We start from the raw sequence: 24965 nt of genomic DNA, 5'->3' as shown, positions 1-24965 counted from the left end.
GCTTTCCGCCAGGCTGGGATAAGTGCGCCGTGCCCCTTATCCCGTGTCACACTCACACCAGTCCTAGGAATAGATGCTGTTAACATCCTCATTTTACAAACAGGAAACAGAGGCAAGTTGTTTCCTTGCTCCAGGGCACCCAGGTCTGCTCATACCTGGCTTCTGAGACCGTAAATGTTTATTATATGATAGTTGGCGTTTTTACGCAAACACGTCAGCCTGGTTAATAGAAAGCTCCCCAAACCAGGGTAAATCCTCAGAGAAATGAATGTCACTATGTGAGGATTCATGGGAGGAAGCTGGCTGACCACTTCCCGTGGTGACAACATCCAACATGCTGGCCGCAGTGTTTTCTAATTCTGGTGAAGTGAAGAGTTCGTGGTTCAGAGCCTGGCACACAGTGGGTGCTCCAGGAACACAGGCCATCAGCTTGGAGAGGCGAGTAACAAAACGTGGGTAACCTGGGCGCCTAAACGAAAACTTGTACAATCTGAAACTTGACGTGTACCTTTCCCCTATTGATTTGACCCAAAGTATTAAATCTCTTCTAGGCTCCCTTTGAGTGTCTACAAAATCACTGTGTCCATCAGTGGTTCCCAAGAGCCATCCCCCAACCAATCTGGGCTCTGGTCGTTTCCACCCAGCTGGGGCAGAATGAAAAAAGTCACAACACCGCAGTGAATTTTCATAAAACAAGATGTATTTCATTTAAAGCCCGATCCTCTCGTTTGAGATATGTCCTGTTTTTAAAGCCTAAAAATGCCTTTTTTTCCCCTATGAAAGTAGTTAGAAGTTTGCTTGCCTAAATGAATTTATGGAGCAAAGCAAAAGCCCCCAGGTCAGTCTCTCCTTTTTGTTGTTGCTGCTGCTGGCGAGGAAACTTACCAACCCATGAAATCCAAATTTCTGGGTGTCACTGACCTTACGTAATCGACGTAAACTCAGTTGACTATAGAAGCAATCAGAAACGTGAGCTCCAATGTAGAATGATCAAGAGTTAGGACAGGTCAGCTCCACTGCTGAGGGAAGTATGCGTCGATTACCCGCCCCCATATCACCCTGCGTTAGGCGGCGTCATCCAGAGATGAAAACACAGAGCCAGTCATTCTCCTTCACTGTTCACAAGCCCGCTGCCGGAGCACTTCTAGCTACATGTCACACCCCGTGTACACACCTTGCAGAATTTGGGGTGTAAATTTCCCACCCCCCCACCTCTGTCTTGCTAAAGGAGTCAAGGAGAGGGAAGATGCTTTACCTCCTACACGATTTCTTGCCAAGTTTATAGAAAAAAAATGAAGAATATAAGCGATTAAAAGGCAACGAACGTTGCACACTGATGGTGTCTGCTGCAGTGTCCTGTAATGGGCGGGGGTGTGGTGGTGACTGAATTGAGAACACAGCCCTGCGCATTCCTGAAAGCCGAGCGAAACCTCCCGATCCGCTGAATTCCAAGCCACGGAGGACGACCTTCGGGATCTCACTGCCTGGCGTCCCACCTCTCTTTTCTTCTGGGGAAATGCTCATTCGGCCAAGTTCAGACGGAATCTTCACTGCAGGACTCCACACAGGACTTAGCTCATCCGGTCGGAACACACGGTTGGTTCAGAGCTGGGCACACACCAGGCCGGGCCAGAGTCCTCCGTGGGAATTCCTGTCTCCAGCTGGGAAGATGGTCTCAGCGTGTCAGCCTGGGGCGGCCTGGGGGCACTTTCATGGCTTCTCGGGAGATGCTGGTCTAGGAAAGGACCGTTTGAGCTTGGCAACGTCAGGGGCGGGCTGACCGAGGGCCTCAGCGCACGGGTGGGACTCTGTTCCTGAAGCTCCCCCTCCTCTGCCTTGAGCCTCTCCAGGACCTTTCCCAGCCGTGCCAGACAGCAACATCCGTTTTAAATTAAGTTGGTCTGAATTGCGTTTCTGCCCCTTGGCAACAAAAGTCCTAACAGATACACCGATAAACAGAAATTTGGAGTAAAGTTTAAATCCTTCTTTTTGTCACAAGCAGTCATTCAAGGGGAAGGGGTAACAGCAGGACTGTGGATGCATGGCTGACCCTGGCAATCGGAGGAGCTGCCCTGGCCCCTGGCTCCCAGGTGTCTGCCATTTAGCCACATCCAAGCCCCACAGTGAGTTTTCTCAGTCTCTTCCTTTAACTCTTCCCGGGTCTGAAAACTGCACAAACCTACATATCTCTGCCATCCACCTATTACCCTTTCCCTTCCCAAGCCTCCATTCTTTTTTCTTGTTTCCCAAACACATTAAAGAGGGAAGAAATCCCACTACTGTAAGCTCTGTAGGTCAGGGTCCATCTCCGTGTTATTGACAACAGTGATGTCTGGTTGGCGCTGTCATTCACTTTCCCTAAACTGCTCTGCTGATGTGAGGCTCCTAAAATTTTGGCAGGTGGTTTGAACTGTGTCATACTGAAAAGCCTATGTGTATTTTAAAAAAATTAATTAATTAATTTATTTTTGGCTGTGTTGGGTCTTCGTTGATGTGCCCGGGCTTTCTCTAGTTGTGGTGAGCGGGGGCTACTCTTCGTTGCGGTGCGCAGGCTTCTCATTGTCGTGGCTTCTCTTGTTGCGGAGCAAGGGCTCTAGGCGCACAGGCTTCAGTAGTTGTGGCACATGGGCTCAGTAGTTGTGGCTTGCGGGCTCTAGAGCACAGGCTCAGTAGTTGTGGCACACGGGCTTTGTTGCTCTGCAGCATGTGGGATCTTCCCGGGCCAGGGCTCGAACCCATGTCCCTTGCATTGGCAGGCAGATTCTTAACTACTGCACCACCAGGGAAGCCCTATGTGTTTGTTTAAATGACGGTTTTCCATCACTTTATTCTAAAAATGCTTTGAATCATCACAGAAATTGAGAGGAAGATGTACATCTCTTCATTACAGCATGTGCTGCCTGGTATTACTGTTGCTTTTTATCTGTCTGTCACCACCAGACTGTACACGCCTGTGAGGAGAGACAGCGCGTCTTACTGAATTTGTATGTCCAGCCCTTAGCGTGGTTCTTTGGCAGTCACGGTGTCCGATGGCTCTCCGTGAGGTGCAAGCGATTCTTACAACTCTGTAGAACCTTGCTTCTCAAAGTGTGGTCCGTGGGCCAGCAGCATCGGAATCACTAGGAGAGAGGGCTGCAAATGCAGAATCTGGGCCCCACCCCAGAACTGCTGATTGGGAGTTGCTACCTGGCGTGCAGAGAGAGCTGGGGTGATCTTGCAGAGTCAGGGGCTGATTGATGGGAGAAGGGAGAAGGAGGGGGAGTCAGGGGTGGATGAGCCTGCAGGGCTGGAGTGAGGAATGACAGTGAGCCCCAGGGGAAGACCGGCCAGCCAGAGGATGATGCCCCTGTAGGAGGGAGTCAGTTCTAGGGTCCTGTGCCCTGCAGACCGTCTTTATTCATACAGGACCCCCTCCCTCGCTGTGGAGAAAGGCAGTAGAGAAAACCTTCACTGCTGACGGGAAAAGACCAGAAGATCACGCCTTTTCCTTCTCCCGTCTTTAAACTTAGGATCTAGGTGCTCTGGTTTTTGTATCCAGGGGAGACAGGCTCATAAAAGCAGACGGCGATCAGGTTCTTAATCTTAGAAACTACTGATGCGTTAAAATGAAAACATAAATTAGCGCGGCCACTCCAGTCCCTGAATGAATCGGGTTTTGGCACTCTGCTTCTGTAGGAGCTCAGTAAATGATTTCCATTTGAAAACACAGCTCAAGGAGCACTTAATAAGTGCAATTTGATGATGATGATTCACATAGCAGCTCCCTATGAATCCAGTCAAGCCAATGCTTCCGGGGAATAGTAATTAGAAAACCAAGTCCAGGACACACCCACGGAAGGGGGCCTCTTGGGGATCCGAATGCGATGTGGTCAACGGCAATTCTGGAACAGCTGGCTGAGCATTTCCCTGCTTCAAAGATCTGCTTCCCTAACCTGCTCCGCCCGGTATCCATCCCCACTGCTGATCCTGAAAAACCACCCTAAGCAAATTCTTTGACCCTGGAGGTAGCAGCTTAGGGAAAGGCGTGGAGAAGCGGGCCGCTGGAGAACGGGACTCCGCAGGGGGACCTCAGGAACGAAATAGGTCACCGGGCTCCCGGGCAGCGCTGCCCCGCCCCCGCGCGGTGCAAGCCCCGACCGCCAGCCGGGGTGGGATGAGGGGCCGCGGCAGCGAGGGTGACAGTGCACTTCCCCGCCTCCGGGTCGTCTCGCTCCCGCAGGGCGCTTGGGGGCTCTCGCCGCTCCGCGCCCCGCGCAGCCCCGACCCCTGGGGCCCGCGCCGGCCTCTCGGGGCTCCGGCGGCGGCGGCGGCGGCGGCGGCGGCGCGCGCGGGCGGGCACGGGGCGGGGGCGCGCGCGCGTGCCGCGAGCGGGCGGCCGGGCGGCCGGGCGGGGAGAGCCGGGCGCGCGAGCCGAGCGCGCAGCTCACCTGCCGCCGCCGCTCACCTGGCGCGGAGCGCGCCCCCGCCCTCCCGGCCGAGCACCGAGCGCGGCAGCCGCCCCTCGCCCCGCGGGCCCTGCGCCGACAGGCCACACGGGTCGCCCGCGCGCCTCGGGAGCAGCGGAGGAGCCCCCCGGCCTGGGCGCGCCAAGGTGACCCCCGCGATGCCTCCGTCCCCGCGGGCAGCCTGTCGCGGCGCCCCGTGAGTCCCCTCGCGTCCGCCGCGCCCCCGCCGCCAGGGCAGCGGCCGTGGTGCATGGGCGTCTGTCTGTCTCTGTGTCTGTCCACACCTCCATCGCGCGCGCCCGCCTTTCGTGGCCCTGCCGCGACTGCCCCGTGCGCACGGGGGAGGCCGGACCCCTCTTTGTTCTGGCCGGGGTGTGAGTGTGTGCACGCGCGCCGGGCGGCTGTTGGGGCGGGGGGAGTTTTGAACATTCCACCGAGGAGGGCGGCCCCGGCTCGCGACCTGTCGCCGTGGCGCGATCCGCCAGCGGCAGCCCCGGTGCCAGGCTCCTTTTGCAGCACGCGAGACGGATTTTCACGTGTGTCCCCAGCACTTTAGCAAACCGGCCGCCGCGGTCCCGCGTGTGCCCGCCCCGCTCACGCTCGTGTGTGCAAATCCCATCCTGTGTTCCCCCCAGCGCCAAAGGGCATTTTTTTGGTTGTGGTGGGTTTTTGGCTTTTGTTTTATTCCCTCTCAGTCTGTAATTCAGGAAGCTCGTGGCATTTGGGGGTAGTATCTGAGTAGGGGCTGGCTTTCTGTTCGTGTGGGTTTTGCGTGATGTTAGATTGTCACCCTGCTGTATCTCAACATTAAACAGCCTGTCTTTTCGTTGAAGAGGACGGGGGTTAAAATGAATGAAGACCTGAAGGTCAATGTAAGCGGGCTGCCTCGGGATTATTTAGATGCCGGAGCTGCGGGGAACGTCTCGGCTGCTGTCTCTTCCCAGGTTCCTGGCGTGGAGCCAGAGCCAGAGCTGGTTGTCAACCCGTGGGACATTGTCTTGTGTACCTCGGGAACCCTCATCTCCTGTGAAAATGCCATCGTGGTCCTTATCATCTTCCATAACCCCAGCCTGCGGGCGCCCATGTTCCTGCTCATAGGCAGCCTGGCGCTTGCAGACCTGCTGGCCGGCATTGGACTCATCGTCAATTTCGTTTTCGCCTACCTGCTGCAGTCAGAAGCCACCAAGCTGGTCACCATTGGACTGATTGTCGCCTCTTTCTCAGCTTCTGTCTGCAGCTTGCTGGCTATCACTGTTGACCGCTACCTCTCCCTGTATTACGCTCTGACCTACCACTCGGAGAGGACAGTCACGTTTACCTATGTCATGCTTATCATGCTCTGGGGGACGTCTATCTGCCTGGGACTGCTGCCCATCCTGGGCTGGAACTGCCTCCAAGACGAGTCCACCTGCAGCGTGGTCAGACCCCTCACCAAGAACAACGCCGCCATCCTCTCCATCTCCTTCCTCTTTATGTTTGCGCTCATGCTTCAGCTCTACATCCAGATCTGTAAGATCGTGATGAGGCACGCCCACCAGATAGCCCTGCAGCACCACTTCCTGGCCACCTCGCACTACGTGACCACCCGGAAGGGGGTCTCGACCCTGGCCATCATCCTGGGGACCTTTGCTGCTTGCTGGATGCCTTTCACCCTCTATTCCTTGATAGCTGATTACACCTACCCCTCCATCTACACCTATGCCACCCTCCTGCCCGCCACCTACAACTCCATCATCAATCCTGTCATATATGCTTTCAGAAACCAAGAGATCCAGAAAGCGCTCTGCCTCATCTGCTGCGGCTGCATCCCGTCCAGCCTCTCGCAGAGAGCGCCGTCACCCAGCGACGTGTAGCGGCCCTCCACTTAGGAGCCTGCATTACCAAGCACTCCCACTGCCTGGCCAAGCGGTTGAGATGCTCTCCTTAAATTCTTTCTGTTGGATTCTCTCTGAAGCCACAGGAGCACTTTGAAGCATTTATTTAGATAAGTTAAGTGATTGAAGTGAAAATAATGTTACCAGTGTTTTCACCCTTTGAAAACAGTTGAGTTCTTTGCTCAATACAATGTCGTTTTGTTTGGGGTGGTTTTTTTTTTTTTAAGTATTTTATCTGGAAGCAGGGTTTTTGTTTCATATTGTTTGGAAGATTGGTAGTGCGGGGGGGGGGGAAGGAAGGGGTATGACATGGCCATGAAATTATAAAAAGTAAATTGGTCCCAGAGTTTCTACCTGGACTTTAAAATAAAACTGAGTTATTGAGGAGAATGGAGACGTTACTTTTTCCAGACCTTTTTTTTTTTTTTTTTACATCAAGGTAGATTTTCAGTGCTGCATGTATCTAACAATACAATCACTCTGAAGCCAGTGGAAATAGTTTACGTGATTTATGTTTAGAAGGGACATGATTTTATTAACATGAACTCAGTAATAAGTTACCAACACTGAAACCGTGAACCCATTCTTTTTCATTCTTTCTTTACTTTCAGCAATTACTGTTCACAAAAATTATTTTGGTACTCCTAGGATGGTTGTAATTCTTTCTGCATGGCTGCCTGTGTCAGCTAGACCACTAGTTTCAAATGTTGCCATGTAAATCCAGAATCAAGTGAGTCACTTTTCAATGTGGTTTTTCCATGTGTCCTTCTAAAATGAAATATGAAATTTGTTGCGATTTACATATGAAGTAGGATTGATTAGGAACACCACAGTAGTTTTTTAAGCTACAGTCTGTGTTCAGGAAACAAAAGAAAAAAATTAATAACATTATTCAAAGTGGATTAAATTGATTTTAGTATATTCCAAAAAATAATTCATGTAAAGCTATATCACAAAATATGAAAAGCATCACTTTTCCCATTTCTCTATATCTAAGAATGTATTAATAGTTATTCTTGGTTGAGATAAATAGTATTACATACTGTAGACCAAGTATTTCTGGTTCATACTGTCTGTGGTGTCAATGCATTTGAAACAAGTGGTCTCCTACTTTACTGATTAAGTTGTGAGTAAATAATATACATATCTGATTGTGATGTATATCAGCTACATTATGTAAGTTTACAAGCAGAATGACCACATGGCTGTTCATGAAAAGTTAAATTTGAGCCCCTTTTCTTTCTTTTCACCAGAAAGCAACTTAAATTCAATAAAAACTCTATTGCCTGTTTTCAGAGAGCAAGGAAATGATACAGAAGAATTAATTTTAAACATACCGTATAATGATTGTGTTTGTTCGTCGTTTCTGTTAGCACAGACAGATGTTTTGGACACAGATACCTTCCCTCCACTTGCAGTGTACTTATAGCTGTGTCTATACAACCAGCGGGAGAATTTCTGGACAGCCCATCAACTTAACCCATTCAGATGTTGGGAGACCAGTATTTCAGGGTCCTTGGGGAATCATCTGTAATCAGTTAACCTCATTGGTCCCTCCCAAACGTTGTGCCCACGGTGGTCTGAGGTCCGTTCTGGCAGCCTGCGTGCTGAAGCCCTCTCTCCAGAGCACCTCCCAGTGCAGCGCGAGTGTGAATCGATCCTACACTTGAATCCGTGCCTCCTCTCTTATGTCACTTACGGTAGAGGAGAAAGGTTGAGACATTTCAGAAGTGGGAAAGGATTTTCAGTCCACAGAACTGGATGACCCATCTCAACCTTTAAAAAATTCTTCAGGGCTCCCCTGGTGGCGCAGTGGTTTAGAGTCCGCCTGCCGATGCAGGGGACGCGGGTTCGTGCCCCGGTGCGGGAGGATCCCACATGCCGCGGAGCGGCTGGGCCCGTGGTCCATGGCCGCTGAGCCTGCGCGTCCGGAGCCTGTGCTCCACGGCGGGAGGGACCACAGCGGTGAGAGGCCTGCGTACTGCAAAAAAAAAAAAAAACACAAAACCCCCCCAAATTCTTCAACATGTGATGGAGTTGGTAGGTTGAATGTGATGAGTCTTGTTTGTTTTTAATCACTTGAAAGTTAATAGCATCTCCACGGGAGAAATGACTAAGGTCAGTTGGTTTTGACGAGAGCTGGGAAATATCATAATGAGGTTTGAAAGCAATAAATGTGTTTTTGTAGAAAGGGTGGTTGCCATTTGCATATCTCTAATAGTAATTATAATGATCATAATAAGTACGGTTTTTCACCACGTGTTGTGTGCCGGGCCCCATGCTGGGCGCTTTACCTGCTCTGTTGCTGTATTCACAAAAACACACATTTATAGTTAAGAAAACTGAGGCTCAGAGAGGCTAAGAAATTTGTCCGAGGCCACAGAGCTTCAAGGGTAAAGGAAGGATATGAATCCAGGGTTTCCGGAGTCTATGCCTGTCTCCTTTCCTGCACGGGACTAACTTTGATGCCTACCTGGATATGAGGGAAATGATATGTAATATGTTAATGTCACTAAGGTTTTAGTCCTACAATTAAGACATAAAGCTTCCTGTTTAAAATTACGTGGGGGACTTCCCTGGCGGTCCAGTGGTTAAGACTACGTGCTTCCAATGCAGGGGCACAGGTTCGATCCCTGATCAGGGAACTAAGATCCAACATGCCACGTGGTGCAGACAGAAAGTAAAAAAAATAAAATAAAACAAAGTAAAATAAAATAAAAGGACATTCTATTAGACAACAGTAAGTGTTTTAAAAAAATAAAATAAGATTACATGGTTTGTGACTATCAACGTGGTCCTACCTACAGGAACGAGGCCTGTTTTTATTATATTCAGTTCTCTTCTTCCCTAAGCATTTCCCCCGTTTGGCGCCAAGGCCGTCCCCCAGAGGCACATGGCAATATTTTAATGCAAAGAGGTGAGGGCACCCTTATTGTGCAGAGATTTTCCCTTCCTTTACTATTTTCAACTTCCTGTTATATACTTACATCATCAGTATAAACTTCCTGTTATATACTTACATCAGTATATAATGGTCTTATAAATATTAGCTAAATGGCTGCTTTTGCCTCCTGTTTTTAAAACATCTGATTTCAGCTGAGATTTTTTCATTCAACTGTAACATGTTCTTACTGTTTACTTTCAGTTGTGAAGATTTCTGGATGTTCATGTGATTTCCTCAAAGCTTCTTTGTTTCTGTGGGGTTAATGATTAAGAAATGTGCACGTCTTGATATGTGTGTACGTATGTGTATGTGTGCGTGTATACATCTATATATGCATATATACGTTCAAGAATGTGAACTTTGCAACAGGACTAAAAACATCATAGAAAACCATCATATTTCCAGCAGTCCTAAGGTTAGCAGGTACTCTTTTACTCCATTTGATTAAAACTTTCAGCTACCAAGATATTTGTATTATTTCCAGTAGAAAGAGTTATCCTGTAACAATGACAGTTCAGTTACTTTACCAGAATCCTTAGTCAAGGCTAATTATCCAGGTAGTGGCTATCCTGGGTTTTGTTTCCTTTTATCCCTGTAACTCTGATTCTTTGTCTCAGTCACGTTTGTTTCTTGGCGGTAAAGGGGGCTGTCTTCCCTCTTGGTACCTGGAGGCAGAGGGGGTGATGGGAAGAGCACCTCCTTTCCCAGAGGCCTAAAGGGAACAGTCATGTTCAGTAGGGGAAAATTCCTCCACTGACTTGGCAGGCAGGAACAGTCTTGGAGTCCTCCAGAATTTAAAGCAGGATTTAAACACGTGTAAAAGAGAAAATGAGAAATAAATAAAAGTATTTTGGCGACGTCGTAAACTTTTTGTTTTTAGAGAACTACTTACTCCATTATTAAAATAATGATTAACTTTATTTCATGATAGTATATACATCATATGAAATTAGGACAACTTACCATTTCAAATTTAAAATACATATTAAGTAAGTGACTGCGATGGTGTTTTATTAAACAACGTTTATGTTTCCACTTTGATTATATGCCTGGTGTAATGAAGGAACAGACTACTTTCTTGTCCCCTTTAAAAAATGGAATAATTATTGGATGGTTTTGATATCTGGTTGGAATTTTAAAATCTGGTTGGAACTTTTAGAATCCTCAAACATAGTTTATATACATCAAGGAAGTAAAAACATGGTTGGAATTAGCAAACAGATCTACTGGCCTCTGGCAAACAATGCAGAAAATATTACTGGTAATTTCGACTAGGGATCCTCAAAATTGAAATATTTAAAAGGCATACAGATCATCTGAGATTCTTATTAAAATGCAGATTCTGGGCTTCCCTGGCGGCGCAGTGGTTGAGAGTCCGCCTGCCGATGCAGGGGACGCAGGTTCGTTCCCCGGTTCGGGAGGATCCCACATGCCGTGGAGCAGCTGGGCCCGTGAGCCATGGCCGCTGAGCCTGCGCGTCCAGAGCCTGTGCTCCGCAACGGGAGAGGCCACAACAGTGAGAGGCCCGCGTACCGCAAAAAAAAAAAAAAAAAAAAAAAAAAAAGCAGATTCTGCTTCAGGAGGTCTGGGGCATTGCTAAAGTTCTAGCAAGTTTCCAGGTGATGCTGATGGTGATGCTGACAGTGTGTAGCCAGTACTTTGAGTCACAAGGCTAATTGTCACGCCTTTAGCGTTCTTTAAAAAAAGTATATATATATAAGCCTCTGATAAGGATAAATAATTTTTTAAATAATAATTATAATATAAATACACACTTAAGTTATATTAATATAATTATATAATATACAATACAAATAAAATACAATACACATTTAAATTATAATATATTAAATATATTATATATATATATTTAAAGTGTTTATTCTTGTCAGAAGTTAAAAGGTAACTAGTCTGTGTTTAATGGATATGAACTTTGAACTTTTCCTAGAATTTCTCAGGATCTAGTAAAGACTTTTTCCTTGTTAGTGTTCTCACTTTTTGAAATTCGGATTACCGTTACCTTAGGGTAATTCTTTCAGAACTGAATATAACAATGCAATATATACATGAGTATACATGGCAACAAAGGCTTTCGTCTCCATATTTTCGAGAAGGATAGTTTTCCCTATGACACATGGGGTTTGTATTTGGGGGGCTGTGTGGGCCTGCATGATTTCATCTTGAAATAACTGAGATGAAAACTTTTGTTCTCTGTGTCCTAAAATTCAACTGAACTGATCCTAGAGCAACCCTTTTCTAGCCAGGCAAATCAGAGAAATTTTAAATATCTCACCTTGATTTTTGACATTTATCTGTAATCTTCTGTTATTTTCAGCATTAAAAATGCTATTAATGTTAACAGTTATGATGGTCATTACATCCACTGTACTTCTTTTCGGCCCAAGGACGTAAGAGTATTTTTTTTTCCGATAGAAGTATGTTAAAGTACATAGTTAAAGTGGATTTTGATAGATAACTTAAATATCTCCACAGTATAAAATATTTACAGAAGAAATCTAAGAATTTTTTAATCATAAAAATTCAAATAATAGCATCAAAGCACCAGGGAACAAATTTTCAATTGAAAATAAGTTTGGAGCAGAAATGAAAGCACTTCCCAGGGCACAGATTTCCCTAGTAACTGACTACAATTACAAGTAGTGTATTTTAAGAGGAAAAAAGAACATCTTAATGGCATTCTCTGAAAGGTAACAGAAGTCTAGGTTACTGAGCTAAAACCTAAGGGAAAATTGGTTTGATCCAACTCTATCCTTACTCCTTCCAGGATCCTTTTGAAATAGGGGCAAATTTATTCTTGGATGCTATAGAATCTGACAATCGGAAGGAAATTTACGAGTGGAATCTTCTATAGCGAATCTAAATCATCCAAGTCAGGGTATCTTTGGAAACTAGAGTCCCACACTTACCCTCAAAGCTTAGCAGCATTTTAATATCCCTAATCACAGTCTTCCTTATGACACTCTAATTCTGCTTACCTTGGCCCAGCCCTGGAGATGCAGAGAAGGCCCTGGTCACAGTCAACATTTATACATTGCAAATATCCATTAAACGGCATTCTCTTCTTCTTCAAACAGTGTTATCCCAACGACTTAAATCATTTTTCCGGATTGATTTCATTTTATATCCTTTTGATCCTTTTCCTTTTGAGCCTTTTTTCCATGTCATCTACCATTTCTCTGCAGCCTCTTCAACTCTAGTAATCAAAACTGGGCTCCAGTGGCCCACTAAATGTGGAACTTCTTGGGCAGAACGACTGATTACCCTCTGCATCTGCTGGCCGAGTGGCCATGGGCCTTCGAGCAGGGGGCCCAACCAGAAGCATCAGCATCTCCTGGGAACATGTTAAAATGCAGCATCTCAGGCCTCAGCCCAGACCTACTGACTCAGAAACTTGGGACGTGAGGCCCTGCAGTCTGACTTTTAACAAGCCCCCCAGAGGGTTCTGATGCACACTTGAGTTTGAGAACCATGCCGTTCAGCTCTGACCAAATCCCGACATCGTTCTGACATAACTAAGGGCATTAAGATCTCATCAGGCCTAGGACCCCACTGGCTTTCCTGCTGCCTGTGCCCTGTTGGATGATTCTGGTTTGTGGTGTGCTGCCTTGCACTAATTACTGTGGCACTTGTCGCTTTTTTGGGGGCTTATTTTCTAATTCGTCAAGGTCAGTTGAACTTCTGCCCCTTCCAGCAGGGCCGTTCCACTGTCGTGCACCACGTATGTCGTACTGGATGGCAGTCTAATGGATGTAGAGACAATTCAGTGAGAGGGGAAAAGTCCAGCCAGACCTCCTGCTTGGCATCGTAGAGACTAGTCTGGTGCTTTTCCTGTACGTGACCTATCTGTGAACCTTCCAGAATATTCCACAGGCAAGGCGGTGGTCCGGCCACGCATCATCTGTCTATCCGCACCCACCATCTCCGGCCGTGGGACGTGCTACTCACACCCACACGTGCATGTACACAGCACGCCCTCGCCCCTCCTCTCTCACTGCACGTACCTCCGCCTTCCTTCTCCGTTGCCCAGGTCTGAAGTCGTCGGTGGGGACGCCCAGAGGATGAGGGCCCCGAAGGTGGTTGACTGTGTGTCTGACCCTCAGGCTGGTTCAGTGGCGCCAGGACAAGAACACGGACGTGATTACACAGGGAGCGCGGTTCCTACGATATAGGCTGGCGGTCACCTCACCCCCCGCCCCCAGTACACACACCAACCTCCTCATCCTGTTGCTTGCAGTCCAGAAAGGTCAGGAAAGAAGAGCAATAGTCAGGTATTGAGCAGGACTCCTGCGGGTTCTAGGGACTGCCTGGAGGCTGGAGCCAAGCTGCATCTGGTGACTCAGCGGAGTAGGATGTCATTTCCACGGGTGTGTACCCTTCCAAATCACTGCATTGATTTGGTCACTTTTCTTTAGGAATGTTTGAAGCTATGAGAACATAACCTATTTTAAAGATCAAAAAATGATTATTAAAGACACTCTGTCAGTTCAAGATCCAGTGTAAGAAGCAGCACATCCTGCAATAAAGGACACAGAGGCGCTTTGCCCCCTGAGGAGGCTTTGGGACAAAGGCGGCTGCTGTCCCAGCCCAGTGACCAAATACTTCACAGATGTGGATGCACAGGAGAATCTGGCTTGTCTTCAAGTGAAAATCTAGGTATTTTTGAAACATCTGAATCCAGAGTTTATGACTGAAGTTAAGTGAAAACACTGGTCTCGCAGCCCCCAGCGCTACCCCAGGGACCTCGCTCCCTCTGAATGTTTCCACCCCGTGGGAAGGTTGTCCTGGGACAGGGGCTTCCTCTCAGCCCTCCCACCCTCAACAAACTTAACCTTGTAAACAGGCTCCACCCGGGGTGAGAAGCAGAGCCGGCCCTGGTTCAGGCTGTTCTCATTCAAAAGCCATCGCTCTGCGTTTAGGTCATTGCTTTAGTTCTGGGACAGGTGACAAATCCTGAGAGGTCTTTTCATTTTTGAAAAGTGAAGCTTATTTCACTCTATCCCACCCTGCTGTTGGTGTGAAGATGGTTTCTTCCATCTCTCAGACTTGGTTTCCCCTCTAGTTACTGGCCAGCTCTTACTGACTTCCTCCAGGAAGCCCCCCTGGGTTGAAGAGGTTTGGGAAAGAAAACCTATCGGCCTCAGTGTGCCTGCCTCTACCTGCAGACCTACCAGAGTGACAGGGCTTGAGTCAGCAGTGTTGACCATAGCTACCATTTCTATTGGAGTAAAAATAGGTTTATGATCGTAAGAGGGAAGATGTCAATCAATGGCTATGTAGTCTTCACGAATAAAATGATTGGGAACACGGGCTCTGGACACAGACCACCTGGGTTCACATCATTTCCGATTGCCAGCTTTGGGGTGCATTACACAACCTCTCTGAACCTCTGTGTCCTGGTTTTATGAAATGAGCATGACCTAGAAACCCACCACACAGCCTGGTGATATGGGACACAGGAAGGGTTTAGCATGTAGCGCTTTGCACAGACCTACTTGAATGTTATTTTGCATTGGTATTATTATTAGTGCTGCTGCTAATGGGTGTATTGACTTACTCATTCTTTTTTTTTTTTTTTTTGGCTGCATCGGGTCTTCGTTGCTGCGTGCGGGCTTTCTCTAGTTGCGGCGAGCGGGGGCTACTCTTCGTTGTGGTGCACAGGCTTCTCATTGCGGTGGCTTCTCTTGTTGTGGAGCACAGGCTCTAGGTGTGCGAGCTCAGTAGTTGTGTTTTGCGGGCTCAGTAGTTGTGGCTCACAGGCTTAGTTGCTCTGCAGCATGTGGGATCTTCCTGGACCAGGGCTCGAACCCGTGTCCCTTGCAGTTGGCAGGCGGATTCTTAACCACTGTGCCACCAGGGAAGCCCCGACTTACTCATTCTTCATACCCTTGAAGGTAGTATTTGAAAACTAGCCTTCAAAGGGGGGATGCTTACACATCGCAGGTTGAGAGCCAGTCCTACAAGGCTCCTCCTTCTGTGGACCCTGGTGCTCTGCTCTGCATGTCCTGGAACTCAACACACTTCTGGGCCCAAATCGTCCAACAATTTATTCGCTTAATAAGTGACGCTGCATTTCAGAAGTCATTGCATTTTCAACACAGGCGCTATGATGTCTGCATGCCCAAAACATCAGTACAAAACTTAACAGATGCACTAGTCAACGCCGTTCTTTGTCACAGCAGGGCTGGCAAGCTCGGAAGAGGGATTTGCAAATTTGCAATTACAGGAATATAGGTAAATTGAAGAAACTCTCAAAATATGCTAACCAACAAAAACAGAATTTTTTTAAAAAGCAGGACAGCTGCTTTCTTAGTTCTCCTGAGGGAGAAAAGCACAGATTGTCTATTTTCCAGTCAGCCAAGTTTACAGGCTTTCTAAGAAGATGGTCTATATATTTGATAAAAGATTTCACTGAAAATGATGGATTTGGCAGTTCATTTCAGTATAGCAGTCAACTGACTCATAGAACTTGAGACCCAAGAATAATAATCCTTACGTCAAGCAACATCTAGTAAGAGGATATTCATGGAGTGTGTGTGTGTGTGTGTGTGTGTGTGTGTGTGTGTGTAACCTATGTAGTCTCATTCTAGGTTTTGAAACAGTTTGAGAAACTGTTGAGGATATATAAAATCAAGCTTGATTTTTCTGCAAAAGGTATGAAATAAAATGGGAATAGGACAAAACTGAAGCATTCAAGAACACATACTCAGTTTTTCCAAACGTGTTTTTATATACTTTTAAAAGCATACAATTCCATAATTAGTTATTGTTAATGTCAGTGTTACATATTTTGGATTGTATAATTTTGTTTGGTAAATATTTAGAACTATCAAATCTAAACAGTTACTATTAAAAGCTGTATCGGGCTTCCCTGGTGGCACAGTGGTTGAGAGTCCGCCTGCCGATGCAGGGGACACGGGTTCGTGCCCCGGTCCGGGAAGATCCCACATGCCGCGGGGCGGCTGGGCCCGTGAGCCATGGCCGCTGAGCCTGCGCGTCCGGAGCCTGTGCTCCGCAACGGGAGAGGCCACAACAGTGAGAGGCCTGCGTACCGCAAAAAAAAAAAAAAAAAAAAAGTTGTATCACTGGTTACTTAAGAGAAGTAAAATAAAATAACCATCAGCCCTATTTCTGTTTATTCCTATGTGTGTCTGTCTATTTTGATCACCTAGAAAAGCTCTGGAGCGGGGCTGTCTGACGGAACTTCCTGTGGCAATGGGGGAGTTCCGTGTGTGCTATTCAGTACAGTAACTGCCAGGCTCGTGTGACTACTGAGCATTTGAAATGTGGCTAGTGAGACTGAGGAGCTGAATTTTTAATTTTGTTTCATTTCAATCGATTTAAATGAAATGTAAAAAGCCATGTGGCTCTTAGCTGCTGTGCTGCACAGCACATATCTAGAGATGCACTACTTCTCTCATGGAGACAACCACAAGAAAGACGAGTTCCTTTGGGTTTGTTTGATTTAGGATTCAGCCGAGGCAGGGAATGCCCAGGATCCCGGGATGGATGTAGAGAAGGGTCACCCAGGGAGCTTCCTAGAGCAATGGGTCTCGGGGGCGTGGAGTCGGCTTTACTGAGAACAGTTCTCCATGGGTCAGTCCTTTGGGGTTGATAGCAACTCATGGGGCCGTGAAGGATGCACTCATACCCCCCAAGCCAGCCCCAGACAACCAAGCCAGCCCCCCGGCTTCCCACCCACATGATCTGTTTGCTGTGCGTGGCGTCAGTTCAGACCCCTCCCTGTGGGTCCATCTCCCGCCTCACAACTTCCTGAGTGTGGACGCTGAGGTCTGGGTCAGATCCGAGCCCCCAGGTTTACTGGCTGCCACACCGTCTCGGGCCAGGTGTCCTGTGCTAAGGTGGTTGGTTTGTGCCTGCCGTTGGGGACGCCTGTCCGAGTCCTGGGCTCTCGCCTTCTGCCTGCGCCGCCTCGGGTGAGTCATTTCACTTCTGTAAGCACAAACGTCCTCCTCTGTGAGATGCTGCTCTTGAGATCACGGAGATACAGTTGCATCCCTGACGGACTCCCAAGGGGGCTGTTGTTATTATTGTGAACGAGAATCTTCCTGAGTGTCAGCATAAGCAAGTGTCCCCTAACCTAAAAAAAGTCAGATATTATTTCCCAAACGGGTGAAGCAAGCCTAGAGAGATGAAGGGCGGCATCCACAATCACAGGACTCAGAGTGGGTTGGTCCACCTCCCGCTTCCCAGCACAGGGCTCTTCGTCTGAGGCTGGTCTAAAGTGATGGAGCAGAGGAAACTTAGCAGATTTCAGTGGGACTCTCGTCACGCTAAAGAAGTGGAAGTCCTGGTTCATTGACTGACACTTCAGAAAATTCAGACAAGCACAAAGTAGAACTGATACATCTATCATTCCTTTTTTTTTTTTTCCTGGTACGCGGGCCTCTCACTGTTGTGGCCTCTCCCATTGCGGAGCACAGGCTCTGGACGCGCAGGCTCAGCAGCCATGGCTCACGGGCCCAGCCGCTCCGCGGCATGTGGGATCTTCCCGAACCAGGGCACGAACCCGTGTCCCCTGCGTCGGCAGGCGGACTCTCAACCACTGCGCCACCAGGGAAGCCCCGTCTATCATTCTTCTACCCATTGATAACGACTTGGAGTAGTTGTGTATCTTCTTTCATTATTCATGAATGCTTCTCTAAAACCTCAGCTCATGCTGTTGTAAGTGATGATCGCTAACACGTACAGGGCCCGGCACAGTGCTGAGTGCCTCACCTGCATTCTGTTGTAGACCATAATTTGTTAACATGCTGTTGTGTCACTTCATGTATGGTGAACACATTTCCACAGGCATGGCCTGGTCTCTGACCACATACATACTTTTTAGTGACTCTATAGAATTATATCAGATGCAAATACTGTTGTTATTTAACCAGTCCTCTTTTTATTGATTATCTAGCCAATTTCCAGTTTTATTATTGGAAACACACTTTAAGGAATAGCCCCGAACGCACATTTGCCCACATCTAGGCCTTTTCTCTAGATGGAGGTCCAGGGGCTAGGATTCAGTGCTTTCATTGCTGTGGCCCGGGGTTCAATCCCTGGTCAGGGAACTAAGATCCCACAAGATGTGGAGCGTGGCAAAAATATAAACAAACACTACATAACTTAGTATTGTTCGTCTTTCATTTGTATAAAAAATAATATGATGCTATTTGCATCCTTTAAAAAAACAAATTAATTAATTGAAAAAATCCTAGAAGTGGAATTACTGCATCAAATTTCCAAACTGCCCTCCAGGTAACAATTCACAATCCTACCATCAATTCGTGCAGATGTCCTCAGTAGCTTCGGTTTTATTCTACGTATGTTTGCACACATGACGAAGCCAGGATGATTCGGATGATTCTGCTGAGTGAGTGACGGCCTGGTAGGTCATACCCCAATGGTACAGTGGGCTCCATCTCAACCCAGAGGCACAAAGAGGAGAGATGTAAGACTCCAGGCAAATGGGGAAGGAGGGCTGAGGACGACCTCGCCCCTCCCCTCGGCACCAGTTGCATTTCTGTTAGTCGATGCGCCCATTTGGGGACACCATATTTGGAAATGGTTACGGATAAATGGGAATAAATTCAGTTTAAAAAGTGATTAAAGGGTCCGTAAATAGAGTCGATGAGGAAAGATGAAAAGAATTGGATTATCTGTCCTGGAGGAAAGGAGGCCAATTAGTGACCTAATTACTACCTTAAAGTTATAAAGAACTTGAAAGAGCGTTTTCTTCAGTATGAATGGAGTATTGAATAAGAAGGATAGATCATATTAAAACTGGATTTTTTCCAGTTGGATACAATGAAAAGGCTTTCAATGCATTATCTCATTTAATTTTTTTTTTTTTTACATCTTTCTTGGAGTATAATTGCTTTACAATGGTGTGTTAGTTTCTGCTTTATAACAAAGTGAATCAGTTATACATATACATATGTCCCCATATCTCTTCCCTCTTGCGTCTCCCTCCCTCCCACCCTCCCTATCCCACCCCTCTAGGTGGTCACAAAGCACCGAGGTGATCTCCCTGTGCTATGCGGCTGCTTCCCACTAGCTATTTTACGTTTGGTAGTGTATATATGTCCATGCCACTCTCTCACTTTGTCACAGCTTACCCTTTCCCCTCCCCATATCCTCGAGTCCATTCTCCAGTAGGTCTGTGTCTTTATTCCTGTCTTAGCCCTAGGTTCTTCATGACATTTTTTTTTCTTAAATTCCATATATATGCGTTAGCATACGGTATTTGTCTTTCTCTTTCTGACTTACTTCACTCTGTATGACAGACTCTATGTCCATCCACCGCATTACAAATAGCTCAATTTCGTTTCGTCTTATGGCTGAGTAATATTCCATTGTATATATGTGCCACATCTTCTTTATCCATTCATCCAATGATGGACACTTAGGTTGTTTCCAACTCCTGGCTATTGTAAATAGAGCTGCAATGAACATTTTGGTACATGACTTTTCTTTTTAACTGTTTATATTTTATTTTTTAACATCTTTATTGGAGTATAATTGCTTTACAATGGTGTGTTAGTTTCTGTTTTATAGCAAAGTGAATCAGTTATACATATACATATGTCCCCATATCTCTTCCCTCTTGCATCTCCCACCCTCCCTATCCCACCCCTCTACGTGGTCACAAAGCACCGAGCTGATTTCCCTGTGCTATGCGGCTGCTTCCCACTATACCACATAATCTTTATTTTTTTTAACATCTTTCTTGGAGTATAATTGCTTTACAATGGTGTGTTACTTTCTGCTTTACAACAAAATTAATCAGTTATATATATACATATGTTCCCATATCTCTTCCCTCTTGTGTCTCCCTCCCTCCCACCCTCCCTATCCCACCCCTCCAGGCGGTCACAAAGCACTGAGCTGATCTCCCTGTGCTATGCGGCTGCTTCCCACTAGCTATCTACCTTACGTTTGGTAGTGTATATATGTCCATGCCTCTCTCTCGCTTTGTCACAGCTTACCCTTCCCCGTCCCCATATCCTCAGGTCCATTCTCTAGTAGGTCTGTGTCTATTCCTGTCTTACCCCTAGGTTCTTCATGACATTTTTTTCCTTAAATTCCATACATATGTGTTAGCATACGGTATTTGTCTCTCTCTTTCTGACTTACTTCACTCTGTATGACAGACTCTAGGTCTATCCACCTCATTACAAATAGCTCAATTTCGTTTCTTTTTATGGCTGCGTAATATTCCATTGTATATATGTGCCACATCTTCTTTATCCATTCATCCGATGATGGACACTTAGGCTGTTTCCATCTCCGGGCTATTGTAAATAGAGCTGCAATGAACATTTCGGTACATGACTCTTTTTGAATTATGGTTTTCTCAGGGTATATGCCCAGTAGTGGGATTGCTGGGTCATATGGTAGTTCTATTTGTAGTTTTTTAAGGAACCTCCATACTGTTCTCCATAGTGGCTGTACCAATTTACATTCCCACCAGCAGTGCAAGAGCGTTCCCTTTTCTCCACACCTTCTCCAGCATTTATTGTTTCTAGATTTTTTGATGATGGCCATTCTGACTGGTGTGAGATGATATCTCATTGTAGTTTTGATTTGCATTTCTCTAATGATTAATGATGTTGAGCATTCTTTCATGTGTTTGTTGGCAGTCTGTTTATCTTCTTTGGAGAAATGTCTCTTTAGGCCTTCTGCCCATTTTTGGATTGGGTTGTTTGTCTTTTTGTTACTGAGCTGCACGAGCTTCTTGTAAATTTTGGAAATTAATCCTTTGTCAGTTGCTTCATTTGCAAATATTTTCTCCCATTCTGAGGGTTATCTTTTGGTCTTGTTTATGGTTTCCTTTGCTGTGCAAAAGCTTTGAAGTTTCATTAGGTCCCATTTGTTTATTTTTGTTTTTATTTCCATTTCTCTAGGAGGTGGGTCAAAAAGGATCCTGCTGTGATTTATGTCGTAGAGTGTTCTGCCTATGATTTCCTCTAAGAGTTTGATAGTTTCTGGCCTTACATTTAGGTCTTTAATCCATTTTGAGCTTATTTTTGTGTATGGTGTTAGGGAGTGATCTAATCTCATACTTGTACATATACCTGTCCAGTTTTCCCAGCACCACTTATTGAAGAGGCTATCTTTTCTCCACTGTATAGTCCTGCCTCCTTTATCAAAGAAAAAGGGTTTACCTCTGGGCTTTCTATCCTGTTCCATTGATCTATCTTTCTGTTTTTGTGCCAGTACCATACTGTCTTGATTACTGTAGCTTTGTGGTATAGTCTGAAGTCGGAGCCTGATTCCTCCAGCTCCGTTTTTCGTTCTCAAGATTGCTTTGGCTATTCGGGGTCTTTTGTGTTTCCATACAAATTGTGAAATTTTTTGTTCTAGTTCTGTGAAAAATACCAGTGGTAGTTTGATAGGGATTGCATTGAATCTGTAGATTGCTTTGGGTAGTAGAGTCATTTTCACAATGTTGATTCTTCCAATCCAAGAGCATGGTATATCTCTCCATCTCTTTGTATCATCTTTAATTTCTTTCATCAGTGTCTCATACTTTTCTGCATACAGGTCTTTTGTCTCCTTAGGTAGGTTTATTCCTAGATATTTTATTCTTTTTGTTGCAATGGTAAATGGGAGTATTTTCTTGATTTCTCTTTCAGATTTTTCATCATTAGTGTATAGGAATGCCAGAGATTTCTGTGCATTAATTTTGTATCCTGCTCCTGCACCAAATTCATTGATTAGCTCTAGTAGTTTTCTGGTAGCATCCTTAGGATTCTCTATGTATAGTATCAAGTCATCTGCAAACAGTGACAGCTTTACTTCTTCTTTTCCGATTTGGATTCCTTTTATTTCCTTTTCTTCTCTGATTGCTGTGGCTAAAACTACCAAAACTATGTTGAATAAGAGTAGTGAGAGTGGAAAACCTTGTCTTGTTCCTGATCTTAGTGGAAATGCTTTCAGTTTTTCACCATTGAGGACGATGTTGACTGTGGGTTTGTCATATATGGCCTTTATTATGTTGAGGAAGGTTCCCTCTATGCCTACTTTCTGGAGGGTTTTTATATAAATGGGTGTTGAATTTTGTCAAAAGCTTTCTCTGCATCTATTGAGATGACCATATGGTTTTTCTCCTTCAATTTGTTAATATGGTGTATCACATTGATTGATTTGCATATATTGAAGAATCCTTGCATTCCTAGAATAAACCCCACTTGATCATGGTGTATGATCCTTTTAATGTGCTGTTGGATTCTGTTTGCTAGTATTTTGTTGAGGATTTTTGCATCTATGTTCATCAGTGATATTGGTCTGTAGTTTTCTTTCATTGTGACATCCTTGTCTGGCTTTGGTATCAAGGTGATGGTGGCCTCGTAGAATGAATTTGGGAGTGTTCCTCCCTCTGCTATATTTTGGAAGAGTTTGAGAAGGATAGGTGTTAGCTCTTCTCTAAATGTTTGAAAGAATTCGCCTGTGAAGCCATCTGGTCCTGGGCTTTTGCTTGTTGGAAGATTTGTAATCACAGTTTCAATTTCAGTGCTTGTGATTGGTCTGTTCATATTTTCTATTTCTTCCTGATTCAGTCTTGGCAGGTTGTGCATTTCTAAGAATTTGTCCATTTCTTCCAGGTTGTCCATTTTATTGGCATAGAGTTGCTTGTAGTGATCTCTCGTATTTCTGCAGTGTCAGTTGTTACTTCTCCTTTTTCATTTCTAATTTTATTGATTTGAGTCTTCTCCCTTTTTTTCTTGATGAGTCTGGCTAATGGTTTATCAATTTTGTTTATCTTCTCAAAGAACTAGCTTTTAGTTTTATTGATCTTTGCTATTGTTTCCTTCATTTCTTTTTCATTCATTTATTTCTGATCTGATTTTTATGATTTCTTTCCTTCTGCTAACTTTGGGGTTTTTTTGTTCTTTCTCTAATTGCTTTAGGTGCAAGGTTAGCTTGTTTTTTCGAGATGTTTCCTGTTTCTTAAGTTGGGCCTGTATTGCTATAAACTTCCCTTTTAGAACTGCTTTTGCTGCATCCCATAGGTTTTGGGTCATCGTGTCTCCATTGTCATTTGTTTATAGGTATTTTTTGATTTCCTCTTTGATTTCTTCAGTGATCACTTCGTTGTTAAGTAGTGCATTGTTTAGCCTCCATGTGTTTGTATTTTTTACAGATCTTTTCCTGTAAGTGATATCTAGTCTCATAGCGTTTTGGTTGGAAAAGATACTTGATACAATTTCAATTTTCTTAAATTTACCAAGGCTTGATTTGTGACCCAAGATATGATCTATCCTGGAGAATGTTCCATGAGCACTTGAGAAAAATGTGTATTCCGTTGTTTTTGGATGGAATGTTCTATAAATATCAATCAAGTCCATCTTGTTTAATATGTCATTTAAAGCTTGTGTTTCCTTATTTATTTTCATTTTGCATGATCTGTCCATTGGTGAAAGTGGGGTGTTAAAGTCCCCTACTTTGAATGTGTTACTGTCGATTTCCCCTTTTATGGCTGTTAGTACTTGCCTTATATATTGAGGTGCTCCTATGTTGGGTGCATAAATATTTACAATTGTTATATCTACTTCTTGGATCGATCCCTTGATCATTATGTAGTGTCCTTCTTTGTCTCTTCTAATAGTCTTCATTTTAAAGTCTAATTTGTCTGATATGAGAATTGCTACTCCAGCTTTCTTTTGGTTTCCATTTGCATGGAATATCTTTTTCCATCCCCTTACTTTCAGTCTGTATGTGTCTCTAGGTCTGAAGTGGGTCTTTTGTAGACAGCAAATATATGGGCCTTGTTTTTGTATCCATTCAGCCAGTCTGTGTCTTTTGGTGGGAGCATTTAATCCATTTACATTTAAGGTAATTATCGATATGTATGTTCCTATTCCCATTTTCTAAATTGTTTTGGGTTTGTTATTGTAGGTCTTTTCCTTCTCTTGTGTTTCTTGCCTAGAGAAGATCCTTTAGTATTTGTTGTAGAGCTGGTTTGGTGGTGCTGAACTCTCTCAGCTTTTGCTTGTCTGTAAAGGTTTTAATTTCTCCAACAAATCTGAATGAGATCCTTGCTGGGTAGAGTAATCTTGGTTGCAGGTTTTTCTCCTTCATCACTTTCAGTATGTCCTACCAGTCCCTTCTGGCTTGCAGAGTTTCTGCTGAAAGATCAGCTGTTAACCTTCTGGGGATTCCCTTGTGTGTTATTTGTTGTTTTTCCCTTGCTGCTTTTAATATGCTTTCTTTGTATTTAATTTTTGACAGTTTGATTAATATGTGTCTTGGCGTATTTCTCCTTGGAGTTATCCTGTATGGGACTCTCTGTGCTTCCTGGACTTGATTAACTATTTCCTTTCCCATATTAGGGAAGTTTTCAACTATAATCTCTTCAAATATTTTCTCAGACCCTTTCTTTTTCTCTTCTTCTTCTGGAACCCCTATAATTCGAATGTCGGTGCATTTAATGTTGTCCCAGAGGTCTCTGAGACTGTCCTCAGTTCTTTTCACTCTTTTTTCTTTATTCAGCTCTGCAGTAGTTATTTCCACCATTTTATCTTCCAGGTCACTTATCGTTCTTCTGCTTCAGTTATTCTGCTATTGATCCCATCTAGAGTATTTTTCATTTCACTTATTGTGTTTTTCATTGTTGTTTGTTTCATCTTTAGTTCTTCTAAGTCCTTGTTAAATGTTTCTTGCATTTTCTCTATT

The 24965-nt window shown here is 45.0% G+C and overlaps 1 protein-coding gene across 1 annotated transcript; it reads left to right on the top strand.

Annotated features, from left to right (window-relative positions):
- Positions 1-5293: 5293 nt before the first annotated feature.
- GPR12 (G protein-coupled receptor 12) lies at positions 5294-6298 on the top strand. The gene has a single exon (XM_060129150.1). The coding sequence runs from the start codon at positions 5294-5296 to the stop codon at positions 6296-6298; it is 1005 nt and encodes a 334-aa protein (XP_059985133.1).
- The last annotated feature ends 18667 nt before the right edge of the window (positions 6299-24965 follow it).

The sequence above is a fragment of the Lagenorhynchus albirostris genome, chromosome 18 (assembly GCF_949774975.1).
Source record: "Lagenorhynchus albirostris chromosome 18, mLagAlb1.1, whole genome shotgun sequence".
NCBI classification, from domain to species: Eukaryota; Metazoa; Chordata; class Mammalia; order Artiodactyla; family Delphinidae; genus Lagenorhynchus; species Lagenorhynchus albirostris.
The sequence above is the reverse complement of the archived record's forward strand: the minus strand, read 5'-3'. Positions and strand labels throughout refer to the sequence as shown.

What these genes read in the sequence shown, in the direction of transcription:
- GPR12 (XM_060129150.1), top strand. Translation starts at nt 5,294, where the DNA reads ATGAATGAAGACCTGAAGGTCAATGTAAGCGGGCTGCCTCGGGATTAT.